At 48.6% G+C, this 13,720-nt stretch overlaps 6 protein-coding genes across 6 annotated transcripts; all 6 read left to right on the top strand.

The window, feature by feature from the left end:
- Positions 1–864: 864 nt before the first annotated feature.
- EDB91DRAFT_1253777 (uncharacterized protein) lies at positions 865–3,488 on the top strand (the record flags this gene model as incomplete). The annotated part of the gene is made up of 14 exons (XM_041323705.1): positions 865–1,105; positions 1,167–1,245; positions 1,298–1,425; positions 1,478–1,495; positions 1,541–1,562; positions 1,618–1,701; positions 1,755–1,962; positions 2,007–2,023; positions 2,094–2,312; positions 2,361–2,628; positions 2,676–2,878; positions 2,934–3,002; positions 3,053–3,374; positions 3,426–3,488. The coding sequence occupies 14 exons, from the start codon at positions 865–867 to the stop codon at positions 3,486–3,488; spliced, it is 1,941 nt and encodes a 646-aa protein (XP_041171890.1).
- A 2,798-nt stretch (positions 3,489–6,286) lies between these two features.
- EDB91DRAFT_1253776 (3-hydroxyacyl-CoA dehydrogenase) lies at positions 6,287–7,579 on the top strand (the record flags this gene model as incomplete). The annotated part of the gene is made up of 8 exons (XM_041323704.1): positions 6,287–6,752; positions 6,810–6,841; positions 6,894–6,978; positions 7,035–7,102; positions 7,154–7,174; positions 7,233–7,308; positions 7,368–7,374; positions 7,426–7,579. 8 exons carry the CDS (start codon positions 6,287–6,289, stop codon positions 7,577–7,579), a joined length of 909 nt encoding a protein of 302 aa, XP_041171889.1.
- On the top strand, positions 7,283–8,509 carry EDB91DRAFT_887984 (putative cyclase). The gene is made up of 4 exons (XM_041328726.1): positions 7,283–7,308; positions 7,368–7,374; positions 7,472–7,592; positions 7,652–8,509. The coding sequence occupies exon 4, from the start codon at positions 7,723–7,725 to the stop codon at positions 8,458–8,460; it is 738 nt and encodes a 245-aa protein (XP_041171888.1). The 5' UTR covers positions 7,283–7,308; positions 7,368–7,374; positions 7,472–7,592; positions 7,652–7,722; the 3' UTR covers positions 8,461–8,509.
- Positions 8,510–8,541: 32 nt separating this feature from the next.
- Positions 8,542–9,559, top strand: EDB91DRAFT_1330833 (putative cyclase; the record flags this gene model as incomplete). Its single annotated transcript, XM_041325369.1, has 1 exon — positions 8,542–9,559. The coding sequence occupies exon 1, from the start codon at positions 8,894–8,896 to the stop codon at positions 9,557–9,559; it is 666 nt and encodes a 221-aa protein (XP_041171887.1). The 5' UTR covers positions 8,542–8,893.
- A 114-nt stretch (positions 9,560–9,673) lies between these two features.
- EDB91DRAFT_1208174 (uncharacterized protein) lies at positions 9,674–11,727 on the top strand. Its single transcript, XM_041320731.1, has 3 exons — positions 9,674–9,771; positions 9,825–10,398; positions 10,453–11,727. The coding sequence occupies exons 2-3, from the start codon at positions 9,858–9,860 to the stop codon at positions 11,439–11,441; spliced, it is 1,530 nt and encodes a 509-aa protein (XP_041171886.1). The 5' UTR covers positions 9,674–9,771; positions 9,825–9,857; the 3' UTR covers positions 11,442–11,727.
- A 744-nt stretch (positions 11,728–12,471) lies between these two features.
- Positions 12,472–13,456, top strand: EDB91DRAFT_1086313 (uncharacterized protein; the record flags this gene model as incomplete). The annotated part of the gene is made up of 5 exons (XM_041316026.1): positions 12,472–12,634; positions 12,735–12,860; positions 12,926–12,971; positions 13,204–13,288; positions 13,388–13,456. The coding sequence occupies 5 exons, from the start codon at positions 12,472–12,474 to the stop codon at positions 13,454–13,456; spliced, it is 489 nt and encodes a 162-aa protein (XP_041171885.1).
- Positions 13,457–13,720: the final 264 nt, after the last annotated feature.

The raw sequence follows: 13,720 nt of genomic DNA, 5'->3' as shown, positions 1-13,720 counted from the left end.
ATGTCACATCATATCACATGCAGCGTGACAGTACTGGCCTTTTGAAACTTGAATCAGTTCGAATTCAAACCTTCTTGGTGGGTCTGGGGCAACACGAGTTGGTGAGATAGATATTCGGCATGCAGGCGCTGAGCGCAGACCCCGAGGCCTAGGCGCCTAGATGTGGCAGTGATGAAGACAGCAATGTAATAAAGTGCACATCGAGTTGGCTCATGCAGGGCCTGTGGCGGGCTCGCCGTTAGTCTGAGTCTCCCCTAGGTAGGGTCACCAATAGAAGGAAGGCACTCGTTCCTTTATAAAGGCATAAGTGTCACTATCAATGACGGTCCGCGGTCTTCATGCAACCACACGTAGGTCCCAAAGGCCCGAGCCTTCTAGGGTCGGCCCATCATGGGGTCCTTTGCTGCTGGCCCATCAAAGAACCAGCTGACCACGCGTTCATTACATAAATTACTGATCTCTGAGAGTATTGACAAACACGCGTACACATTAATTGCTGGCATGTACTTCTCCAAAGGACCAGCACCAGGCTAGGCTGACGAATCGGTAATGCATGCTGAAGGTGCGGCTTTCACTCTTTTGCCCTCAAAAGTTTCCACACCTAATTTCCACCTGGCGGCGTCCGAGTCGTCCTGGACACGATCACCCAAGTACTTATTCTTTCTCGTGGGTCGTGACGGCAATGACTCTGCACACCTGACATTAGAAAGGAAGTTCGTTCATTGTAAACTCTGTATATATATATAGGAAATCTAAATGACGAGCGACAGTCAGCGAACGTGACAGCCAGCCAGCTTTAAATATTCCCGGTCCCCACACCTCCCTACACTCCCCGCAACATCCCTTCTATTGCTTCTAACCATCATGATCCATAACCACGCATTTGAAAAGCTGCTCGGCCTTTTAAACGTCATTCAGGCCCGTGCTGGCACCCAAACAAGGCTTTTCTTTGGTGCGGCGGCCAGCGTCGTGACCTTGACGATCATCCTGAGGCAGCTCACCACAAAACAACCGAAGCTCATAACAAACTATGCGAAAGTAGCGAGGAAAGTCAATGACAACGGACTTGAGTTTGACGAGTGGGACTTCATCATTGTTGGAGGAGGTACGATATATTCGTTCCACAGCCAGAATATCTTATCATTTATGGTCCCGAACTTGTCCAGGCACAGCAGGATGTGTTCTGGCATCACGTCTCTCTGAAAACCCGAACCTGCGGGTTCTACTCATTGAGGCTGGCGGAAGGTCAGCATTTTGGAGGGTTTTTTGACTGCGGAGACGCTGAAGTTCTTTGTAGCTCTATGGATGTCGTTGAAAGCAGGATTCCCTCTGCATTCTTGCAATTATTCCGCACACGATTGGACTACAATCTTTATACCGAGCCCCAGCAGCATGCAGGCAACAAGAAAAAATATTGGCCGCGCGGTAGGGCTTATTCATCGACTCTCAAGTTGTCATGCTAATTCCTTTCGTTTAGCCAAACTCCTTGGAGGATGTAAGCAGTTTTCTCCCAGTAAAAATTTAGTCTAATATTCCTTAGGCTCTGCTATGAATGCTATGATGTGGGTCGCAATTCATTCTCGTGAGTTGATCGTGGTCTGACTAATACCATCTCAGGGCACAATACGGTGCACCGTCCGATTTTGACGAGTGGGCGGAAATTGCTGGTGATGAATCTTGGTCGTGGAACAAGTTCAGCAAGTATGTATTCATTCTCCATAGGTACTCTCATCCCGACAACTCTGTCGTTTCAGGTATTTCCGCAAATTTGAGAAGTACAACCCAGACCCGCGCTTTCCACATGTTGATCCCCTCCTTCGTGGTGCCGATGGGCCCGTCGAGATTGGATACAGCGCTCACATCTGGCCTGGTTGTAAAGCATTTGTCCAGGCGAGCATGAACATTGGCATCCCTTTCTCGGCCGACTTCTGCACGACCAAAGGAACGAAGGGGACAAATAAGGTGCGTCTACCTTCACAGGTTCCGCTAAAATCAACTAACACCAGTTAATTTCTACAGATCAGTGAGTTCACTGGCGACCATGAAGATCGACAAGTGCTAAATGACTGATGCACAGTGACATACATCGATAGAAAGAGCACTCGTGTGTCTACTGAGGCTGCATACCTTACTGATGACGTCCTCGCCCGTCCAAATTTGACTGTCGCCACCTATGCCCGTGTCACCAAGGTTCTCTTTGACACATCCATCGGAATCCCACGCGCAACAGGTGTTGAGTTTGCCAGCAAATCTGATGTAGGCAAAGTCGGACCCAAGTTTCGTGTACGGGCGGCCAAGGAGGTTATCGTCTCGTACGCAATTGTTTGATATATCTTAAGCAATGATTTACCTCCCCTTAGCGGCGGTGCCATACACTCTCCACAGATATTGATGCTTTCTGGCATCGGTCCAGCTGCGCAACTTTCGCGTCACAACGTTCCGGTCGTGCTCGACGCTCCCGGTGTCGGTGCTAACCTCCTGGACCACCCAGCAGTCCCTATCCGGTTCAAGGAAAAGACGGGAACAGCATTTAACTATCTCACGCCTTACAACTTGCGCACAACATGCTTGTTCATGCGTGAGTTACTGCGATACCAACTGTGGGGCACTGGGCCAATCGCTTCAAACGTTGGTCAAGCATTCCTTTCGCTCACCTCTGCTGAATAACGACATAGATCGGCGAGTCTGTAGCATTTTTCCGATCAGACGATCCTGTACTCTTCCCACCCGCGGAGTACAACCATGACATCGAAGACGCCAATTCAGGCCCAGACGCACCCGACATCGAGATCATCATGTGTACCGCCGCAGTACGCTCATATGGCGAACTTATCGGGAAATCTTTATATGCATATCAAATGCTCGTTACTCTATTACGGTGAGCCATCAATGTCTCCTAATTAAAACTCAACCAAACATATTCGTACTGCCAGTCCCACAAGCAAAGGATCACTTATTCTCCAGTCTGCTGATCCTTGGGATAACCCGCTCATGGACCCTAGGTCGGATACCCCATTTACTCCAACCCTATTGTGTACTCATTGCGAGCTAGCTATCTCGAAACCAAGCATGACGTTGATGTACTCGTTCGAGGCCTCCGTGCTGCCTTCAAAATTGCACACGCAGCGCCCATGTCAACCTCTGTCACCGACGTGCATAGCACACACCCTGAACTTGATCACCACTTCTCTACTCTCAGTGACGGAGAGCTGGCTGATATTGTCCGGGACCGCGTGGAGACGCTATATCACCCCATAGGAACGTGTGCGATGGGTCCTGGTGGCGTTGTGGATTCGGACTTGCGTGTCAAGGGCACTCAGGGTCTCCGGGTATGCGATGCAAGTGTTTTCCCCAAGTTGGTTTCAGGACACCCGGTAGGTGATGCAAGCTTTGAAAGCTCTTTGTGGAAGCTGATGAAGATCCAGACTGGTGCGGTTATTGCGACAGCGGAGAAGTTAGCGGATGTTATCAAGGCTCAATACTCATGATTTGGAGATGTCAATCATATCCTTGTAGGTCTTTGTGATGGCGAACCAGTAAATTCCAGTGTACACTACTATAACCAAAGCAACGTCACACGAGCAAAGGAAGTATGTATGTATTGAAGCTACAGATTGTCCTGGGCGTGTGAGATCTGTTCCAGACTTTCCAGGGTAGATCCTATACTCAACTTAAATCGATGAGTATGTGCGCCGTGAGTTGAAACAGACCTGTTGCATATTGAAGACGATTGGAACACGTGTTTGATTTGTTGGTAGGCCCCTATCTCTTTATTTCTTGTTAGATCTTGAACTTCGTTGTCTCCTTTGCCCTCGCTCTCTAGAAAGCAATGGCTGCAAGGTCCAGAGCCTTTGATGATACTCATCAGAGAACTTGGGAGTCTACCCAGGGTACTTTACGTCGATTACGGCGTTTTACATGACTTTATATTCCAATTAAAGGAAAGAAGTTCTATATATGACGATATATCGTCATATAAGATTTTATCTGCGGCTCATCAGTTCACTGATGGGCCGCCTATGGCGCTACCCTCGTATGACGAAATTTCGAGGTCTGGTTCAGCAGATTCCTTGCACGGAAAACAAGACTTATCCTTGCCTGCTAGTACACAATGAATTAATCAACACACTCTCGTAGCATTGAGGACCATGCACTCACGATTGATTTTTCTTCCCAATTTCAACTCCATAAACAATGCGCGGTCGTTAACTGTCACGCACGCAAGGCGTAAGTCGTAAGTGCAGACCTACGAGATGCGGGAAATGAAGTTAATAAATGCTCAAAGGGCTTCTCGTCGGTGATTTACAATCGCCCAATACAGCGCAGTGTAATCCTCAATGTGCGCTGTTGCAGGACGTTGGTGAATTCTGCTGGGAGAACAGCAGCGCAGGAATCGAGAATGGGGGCGATAGAGGAAGGGGTGGTATCAGGTGAGGAGATATTATCACGAATGCGAGATAGAACTGTGGTTCGAAGTTCCTCTTTACAAACAGGCCTCGAGGTTTCGTCGTACGAGGGCAGTCAGTTAGTATCATCGAAGACTTCGGATTTGGCATCCATTGTGGAGCGTTGTATAGGAGAAGTCCGCCTTTATAAGACAATAGGACCAACAGATGCGTGTTACGCCCTCACCCTGAAAATGACATCCAATATTTCCCAATGGATGTCATCTACAGCACGAGGGAAGCAAACAGTCGTTAACTAGGACTGCAACATCAAGTATTGCGGTGATTAGTAACTGCAGTAGTAGTCTAGCATGCACATACGCACAAGTCGTCCTTGATAAAATTCAAGAAACGTGAGAGAATGTGATGCGCGCCGTTTGCTCATGCGTACCCACATACCATAAGCGCGATCCCGACTGACTACCCCAGAGATGGCAACACAGAGGCGCATGATGAATTCATTCTCGAAGCTGCCATCAGGATTCACCTAGATAGACCATTCGCTTGTTAGATATAGGTATCGCCCGCTGCGCCCAAGGACGGAAAAATACCTCGAAAGCGACGTACTTTGCACCTGGTACTAGCTAATCATCCTTTCCGCCAACTCACTCGGGCCTGCAAATGCATGGACAGTCAGCCAAGCAAATCGTGCAACGGGTTGTTCACGATCTTTATAATCACGTACTAGCTCCATTTTCCAGATGCTCCCCGAACTTGGATTCGACTCTCCGGTACCTTGCGATGGATGCTTGTCATAACCAAACAAGGATAGCCATGAAACCATGCTACCCGTGGACATGCAGATCGATGACCTATTAAACTCTTCTCAACGACTGGGGCGGCTTGCAATCGAGGAACAACCTGGGAGAACAAAAATAATGACACTGTCTGTAATATGATGTGATTTTACTCACCTTTTCGGAGGCTCTTGTGGCATACCAGGGTAGGATCGAAATGATGACTGCTGTTGATGTTTCGGACACTGTCATGTTAACTAGTGAAAGTTTGGGTAAGAAGTTACTTAGAATACGTATGAGGAACTTTATCAAAGCTTTGGTCAAGCTGTGCGTGCCTTTGGCCTGACCCACGGCCTGAGGCCGGGCCGTGCACATCACTAGCCAATAGTTACTTCACAACGTAACAAGCATATGGTCGAACAGTCTATATGAACTAAGCTCTCAAGATCTTAGGTGGCAATCTGCTGGCATTGCAGATAACATCTGTTCAAAAGGGTGGATAAGTTCTTCCTACATCGTCCTGAAGAACAATATTTAGCACATAAAAGCAAGCTGTCTTCCTACTGTCCTCTTCAAATTTATTTGATCCCATATCACATACTCACACACAATGCGTTTCTCTTTTGTCCTCGCTGTTGTTTCTGCTCTGACAGCATCAATATATGCAGCATCAATACCTGCCAGTGATCCTGAAACTGAATGTCATGAATATTGCAACATCGGAAACTGCTGCCCTGGGAAAAAATGCGTGCCGCAAGGCTACCTTCTATGGGTGAGTATGAGTAGTTTGCGTCCTGGATTTAACCACATGACTCACCGGCATGGTAGGTCGTCTTGATATGTGTGAATGAGTGAGTGGCATGTCGCGACAGTGAACTACAGTGAGTTGCATTTCAGCTTTTGCATCGGTGCAGTGTGGTTCATGGCACGACGAGTTATAGGGGAGGAGCTGGAATTGGATCTGTTAGCTTCGATGTCCTCGAGAGCATCCAGGCGTGAAAGAAGTGGATAGATTTATTTTGTATAGCCAGAATATTAATGAAGAACGTGACGTGACAACTTTAATTACACGTGATTTCGGGTCTTGCTCTACTCTCAACCACGATGTCCATCGCACACGGAATCAAACAACTAGGCGTCCTCGGCGCAGGTCAAATGGGCACCGGCATCGCCTTCGTATCCGCCCTCCACGCCAAAGTCCCAGTCCTCCTCCACGACAAATCCCCACACCAAACCTCCAAAGGCCTCTCCCTCATAGACAAACTCCTCGCCAAAGACGTATCCAAAGGCCGCCTCCAACCCAACGACGCAGCCGAAGCCCGTGCACGCATCCAAACCGTAGACACCCTCGAAGCTATGCGAGATGCAGACATGGTCGTAGAAGCCGTGACCGAGAACCTAGATCTCAAACGCGCTATATTCCGAGAGTTTGCGGCGAAGATCCGTCCGGATGCGATTTTGGCTACTAATACGTCTTCGATTAGTATTACGAAGATTGCAGGGGCTGTTATTCCTGAGGGAGCGTCTGCTGCGGGGGAGGTGGGGAAGGCGGCGTCTGGGAGGGTGGTTGGTGAGTGTTTAGGATAGGTGTGGGTGGTGATTGTTGACGGAAGGTTTTTGTGATAAGGTCTGCATTTTTTCAACCCTGTACCTGTCATGGTAATGCGCTTGTTTATTGCGCTTTGACTGGGGTGTTGATAAGGAATGTCAGAAACTCGTGGAGCTTATATCTGCGGTGCAGACGTCGCAAGATACGCTAGACCGCTCACGCGCATTTGCTGAAGCGTGCGGGAAAGGTATTCATTTTTCTGTCTGGGATGCTTTGGCTCTGTCGTTCATGCTCCATTTTAAGAGGTCGCTACATCGCAGGACGTGCCCGGGTTCGTGTCGAACGCGTTGCTTATGCCATTTATTAATGAGGTGAATACTACTGTCTCTTGTTCGTACTTTGTGTGTTCAATTCCAGGGTAGGCCATCATGTGCTTAGAGAAGGTAACGGCCCAACACTGTTTACGACTGGTCGTTATATTGATGCCTGTGTTGTATCTAGGGCGTCGCAACTCGTGATGACATCGATAAGACGTTTAGGCTAGGGATGGCACATCCTATGGGGCCGTTACAGCTTGGTGCGTAGCTGCAGCGCGATGAATTGTGTCTTTCTGATGATAATGCACGGTTTCCGTAGCTGATTTGTAAGTGCATTCATTGTCATCGTTTGTCTTGCGTCGCTCATGGGGAGACAGTATCGGCCTTGATACTTGCCTCTCTATTCAGCAGACGCTCTACAAGGGTACATCGGATTCCAAATATCGACCTTCGGTGCTGCTCGAGCGTATGGTAGACGCTCAGTATCTTGGAAAGAAGAGTGGACGGGGATTTTACGAATACAACAACTAATCATTCGGTGTCTGCGTGTATCCATCTATCTACGTGCAAAGGACACTCTTAGGAATAACCCCTGTTTGGCAGGTCATGTGAAATGTCCAATTTCATTCATTCATCCAAGTCTATTATTATCCACATCGCCTTGAACTTCACAAATGCCTTCCAAATCACTTATCGACCTCTCGCATCCGCTCACGTCACAGACGACTATCTACCCCGGTGATCCGCCTTTTGCGATGCATAGCGTCTGCAGTATTCCTACTGACGGATATACCGTGCATGCGGTCTCGCTCGGTACACATACCGGGACACACGTTGATGCCCCATTCCACTTCTTCGCTCAGGGCCAGAAGTTACACGAGCTTGCTCTCGAGCGATTCGTGGGGCGTGCTTTGGTCGTCGATGTGAGGCACCTAGCACGGGCGAGGGGGTGTATTGAGTGGAGAGATGTACAAGAGAGTATCGATAGGGCTACTAATCGCGGGACGATCGCTTCCCTTGGCCCGCGGTCGGAAGGAAAGATCGATATGGTGTTGTTCTGGACGGGGTGGGACGGATTCTGGGGCGAGCGGCAGTACTTTGATCACCCTTATTTTGGGAGAGATGTGGCGGAGGAGCTTGCGGAAATGGGTGTGCGACTTGTGGGTGTTGATACGCTGAGTCCGGATGAGACTGTTCTAGTGCATGAAGAAGGAGAGGAGGGGAAGGATGCGTTTGTGATGCATGATGTGCTATTGGGTCGTGGATGTTTGATATGCGAGAATCTGGTGAATCTGGGGCAGCTTGTGGGTGGAGAAGAGGGAGAAGTGTGGGTGAGCCTTGTGCCTATCAATTTGTATGGTGCGGATGGGGCTCCTGTACGGGCATATGGTTGGAAGGAGAAATGTAAGTAGATGAATGTACATTCTTGTCGTGAATACAAATATAGGGGATCTCATGACCAAAGTGCTCTTGCGACTTACCGTATCTGATCACAATGTTCCAATCCAGATCCGAGTGCGTTTGCAATGAAAGATATGAAACTCGCACGGAACTCGGGCAGCAAGGAATGAGCGCTGAACGCTTAGAAGCTAAAGAGCACCTGTGACACGCTGAATGTCAAGGAAACGGACACACCTCGGTATCGGTATATATCAAGATGGAGAGAAGAATGCGAATGGTCGCACCCTGTCCGGTCATCCGCGATTCCGAACGTTCACAATAGTCACTATCGTATGTAAAAAACATGTGTTGAAGCCGTAAATTAGTAATGTTAGAGGTAATACCGTTCCATACATAACTGAAGAGCCTTGCTCCCACAGTTTGAGAGATACAACTTGAACCGCGATGATGATCGACCTCACCCATACGCTGACAACGTCGACAGAAACCCCGATGTCAATATGGCCGGGACACCCGAAGCTAGAGATGAGAAAAGTTGCCTCTATCCCAGAACAGAATGCGAACGTGACTGCTATTTCGCTTGGGTCTCATACTGGGACTCACATTGATGCGCCCAATCATTTCATCGCGGACGGATTAACTGTGGACAAGTACGACTTGAATAAACTGGTTGGTCGTGCGGTGGTCGTTGATGTGAGGGGGAAGAAAGAACGGGAGATGATTACCTGGGAGGATATGGAGAAATGGGAGGGGGAGATGCGAGAAGGGGTTATTGTGCTTGTGTGCACTGGGTGGTCGCAATACTGGGGCAAGGAGAATTATGGACAACACCCGTTCATGGATTTTAATGCTGCGGAGAAACTTATGGGGAAGGGGGTGAGAGTTGTGGGATGCGATACGCTTAGCCCTGATGATATATGCTCTCCTACGAGTCAGGTGCACAAAGTGATACTGGGAGCGGGAGGGGTGATTGCAGAGAATTTGAAGGGGATAGAAGAGGTGCTTGGATTGAAGGACCCGTTTGTGAGCTTGTTGCCTCTGAAGTTGGATAATTGCGATGGTTCTCCAATACGAGCAATAGCTTGGTCTACAGGAGGTGAGTCAGTCTAGTAGTATTAGATGATATATGAAAACTAATACAATTAGTAGGTGTAGAGTAGTTAACCCCCATTTAGAGGGTTGAATTGTATTAGCAACAGCTTTTGAGTTGATAAAAAAGCCGATGATCATTCCTCTTAACGTTGATTATCTTGCCAAAGGTTAACTTCTCCTTGTCTGCCTTCTTCTACTGCGCGTTTCACCGGATGCTCGTTAATTCTTTTGTATGTCTACGATTCATTCATTTTCAACTATATCCTACTAACTTTTGATCAAGGTTGATTGAAGCTCCCTTTGTGGCTTCAATTTCATGCAGGCGTCCATCAAGCCAGTGCAAGACACAGGAGTTTGGGAGGTTTTATCTTCTACTTGGTGGGAGATCAGGTATGGATCTATCAACTGGTCCTTTGACACACAACACTCTCGTGTTACAAAACCTGTCTCCCATCCAAAGCCACCCCATTATCATGGTGCCCTACTTAGGACTTCCCGTCCAAGACGGCGTTATAAGGTTCTTTGTAAAGCTAAACCATATGGGCCATCTCAAGATCCGACATCCTTGCCACATAACTCCGACGACGAATGGCCACTCTCCGAGTCACTCAATCTTAATTTCATTGGCGTCAAAGTGGCAGAAGAGATTTTGAGGTCGTACGAATTGGATTCTGGTTGCACTCACTCTATCATGCCTGAAATTAGCTTGGACGAGTTGTTTACAAGTCGGGTGGAGTTGTCAGTCGAAATCGACGAGGAGGAGGTCGAGTTTGCGAGGTCTCAGTGGGCTGAACTCGCTAGGGATCTAGTTGGGGATATCCGGCTGTCTCGGGCTATATCCACCTCCGACCTTGACGGTGCGTTGCTGATTTTCACTTTTCTTGCGAATCATTTTCATGCCTTCTATCTAGTTTCCCGTCCCCAGTCTTCACTCTCCTCACTGGAATACGATTCAGAACCGTCTACCGACTCTGATACGCTCCCTTCCACCCCTACACAAAGGAGTGCATTCTCTGACGTCGAGGTACATCAGCCTTCCCCAGTGTTGGATGACCGTGGTCTTTCTCCACCCAAGGCTCTCAATGGTTCTGCACAAACTTTTACCCCCAAATCAGGCCTGCCATCCAAATTCTCGTCCCCGTTGGTATCCCCCTCACCCGACTCCAGCTCACGCTCGAGCTCGTCTCCCACCCCAGTCAACTTTGCCTTTCCAGCTATCAATGGTAACTACCAGTACCTTCCTCCAGGCCTGAAAAAGGACGACCAAGGGTTCTACACATCAGTCACACCACCCGGCTCAGCCCGTCTTGATGCCGCTCGGCCTGCCTCACGGTTGTCATCGACGCGTCTCCCGCAGTTCTTGTCAGATGCTCAGTCGCGCAAGGCCTCCAAGACAAGAGTCATCGTGGACCAGATGAGAGCCACTCCCGTAGCCAGCAAGAAAGGAAGGCCTCGTAATCATTCCAAATCTTCGTCCGACACTCCACTTCCATCAGGACCCTCTGCATCACCCAATGACGCGGGAGATAAAAAGGGTTCCGGCTCCGCGAAGGACCACACCACTGATCCAGACCCACCCCTCAACCCCGACAACCACGTCACGCCAGGGAGAACCGGGTGGAAGGAGCTCCCATCACCTACGCCCACCGTCAAAGCATTGTTCCCAAGCAGCGCCGCACGCTCGTCGTTCCCTGCAACGCCCTCATTTCCAGACGCGGCTTTCATTGTACAGCCCCACACGCAGCCTGGACCCTTCTACCCCGTCCCACATGCGCCAGGCTATCCATTCACATACGTCCCGGCCCGCGCAGCGCCCCCACCACCACCACCGACATCATGGGTCCCTCTCGCTGCTCCCGCTTACCCAAGCGGCATGTACGCGAGACCCGTGGTGTGGTAATGCATATGCTACGATCTTTGTTCTTTGTTCTTCATCTTTTGTTCTTTGTCCATTGTCCATTGGCATTCGCGTCATAATTATTGTATGTAGCAAGCTCCCATCGTTTTGTCTTGGCAGTCAGTGAGATGATTCGGACCCCTACTTGTAATTGTTTGGTATGTTCTTGTGCTTAACGTATGCCTCGGGGCGTGTCTTTTTTACTTGTATCTTGGAAGATTTTTGGTTTTATGTGTGTATATGCGCGTTGCGAATGGTAAATTTAAACGTCGTGCTTTTGTTGTTTGTGAAATGCGGCACTGGAACTGTCGTTTTGGATCTCGTCTCTTTTCATCGTTGTCAGCACTCCAGTACCTGTCTCATTCCAAGCTTTCACTCGACACATTAGATTATGCGCGAGACCTGACTTAACAGGTTGCGGAAGACAGCATGTCTGCCTAACTGTTGAGTCAGGTCCTCTCGCCATCCCAAAATCAGGCACTCCATGATGAACTCCAAGCCAATCACACGCACGATTCAGACTATTAGGGGAGACTAACCAACCCCTACTTCCCGATCTATATCATGCTTGGAAGGCTCCTATCTTCTTTATAAAGGCAGAGTTCCGGAGCCCAGCGACTCCCAAGTCCTTCGCCGCCGCCACCCTCTAGGAAGCTCCAGAATGGAATGGCTGCCAAGTCCAAAACCTTCGATGACACTTCACCCACGTCCGACGAAATTTCGAGGGATTCCGTCCAAGGCAAACGATCTATTTTTTTCTCTACGATCCAAGCAGAAACGTCGTATCACTGATGAGAAGAGTGTACTACAGGGTAGGGAGGATACGGCAGAACTACAGGAGGTATGTTCGCTTCAGTTCTCATCCAAATTTTTCCCGATGCATTAATGTCGTACCACTGTTCGATTTCGTGAAATCGTCTCATCTCCTGATCCAACCACTTGCTCTGTCGACCAGATCGTTGACTCGTGCGCTGCTACTCTCCCAGCAGCAGAGTTTTCCGACCTCCTGTAACAACCCAATATTGGGGATCACATGGCGCTGTATTGGGCGATTGTGAATAACCTGCGAGAAGCTCTTTCGGCGTTCACTAAACACATTTCCAAATATAACTGCACTTTCGACCTGCGTCTTGCATGCATGATAGCTAGCGATCATGCATTGTTCACGCAACTAAATTTGAGACGCATCATCAATCGTAAATTTATGGTACTTTATATCCGGAGATTAATTCATGATACACTATCACTGGCAGCCAAGGATGGGTCTTTGAGATGCTTTTTTGTGTTGTCCCCCAGATGAGATTGAAGTGTCTGAAGGAGATGGGCTAGGCGAGAACCAATTCGTTGCTTCTTTCCGCTTCAAGTTGTTCCAGAAACACCTTCGTATCACACAAGACTTGGCCGTAGAATTCGTTGCCGGGGGTATGTGGTCCTTGCCCATGGCTTTTACCCCTTTCCTTACGCTAATGAATATGCTTTCCCTGCAGGACGTATGTGGGTGTTGCACTTTTATTTGAATGTGGATGAGATTTTGTATGTTAAGTATGGTCTTTCTGAGCATAGCGTTGCGATGCATCCAGACGCTGTACTTCTAATAATGGCCTGGCTGTGCGATCCCGGCACCTATCTGTGTATCGCTCAAGGATTCGCGCACGCTTATACCTGAGGGGTAGGTTTATTCTTCCGACCTATTCAAAGCGAGACTTGCCAATACCTTTTATTATTTCTATGGGATTATCTTTTGCTCCGGTTAGCTAATACGTAGGCCTCGAACATATATGGGCATTGAACCGAGCAAGGCTGTCACTACAGTTTGGGGCTCGTTGGGTAGTTGGCCGATATATGAATGGGTAAGCATTCTCCCTTACTTTTCCTCCGCTAGGATATGCCCGTACCGTTTTTTTTTGTCCATTGACGTGTTTGACTACTTGAACTGTTTGTTCCTGTAGCAACACCATATATGCAGACTGGGATGGCACTTTACATGCAAAACTGGAGATGGCGGTAAAGTAGCATAGCATTGTTTTTGTCCATTGACACATTTTTGTCAGGAGTCAGACTAGCACTTAAATTCAGACAATCGCTCAGGGTATTCCATGCAATAAGGCTGACCATAACATGCTTTCGTAAAGGCAGGAAATTGCCCGTCCCTGATGAGCTAGCAACAGACAGGTTCGTGTCATATTGATGCATCAAACAGTGCAACTGTAGCACTCCAGTGATGCATCATTGGTGCAATTGTACCACCACCCTCCCACCTCCGCTTTCTGATGCATCCCCTC

The sequence above is a fragment of the Suillus paluster genome (genome assembly GCF_016628075.1).
Source record: "Suillus paluster strain FC165 chromosome Unknown EDB91scaffold_92, whole genome shotgun sequence".
NCBI classification, from domain to species: domain Eukaryota; kingdom Fungi; phylum Basidiomycota; class Agaricomycetes; order Boletales; family Suillaceae; genus Suillus; species Suillus paluster.
This window is presented reverse-complemented; position numbering and strand designations above follow the sequence as displayed.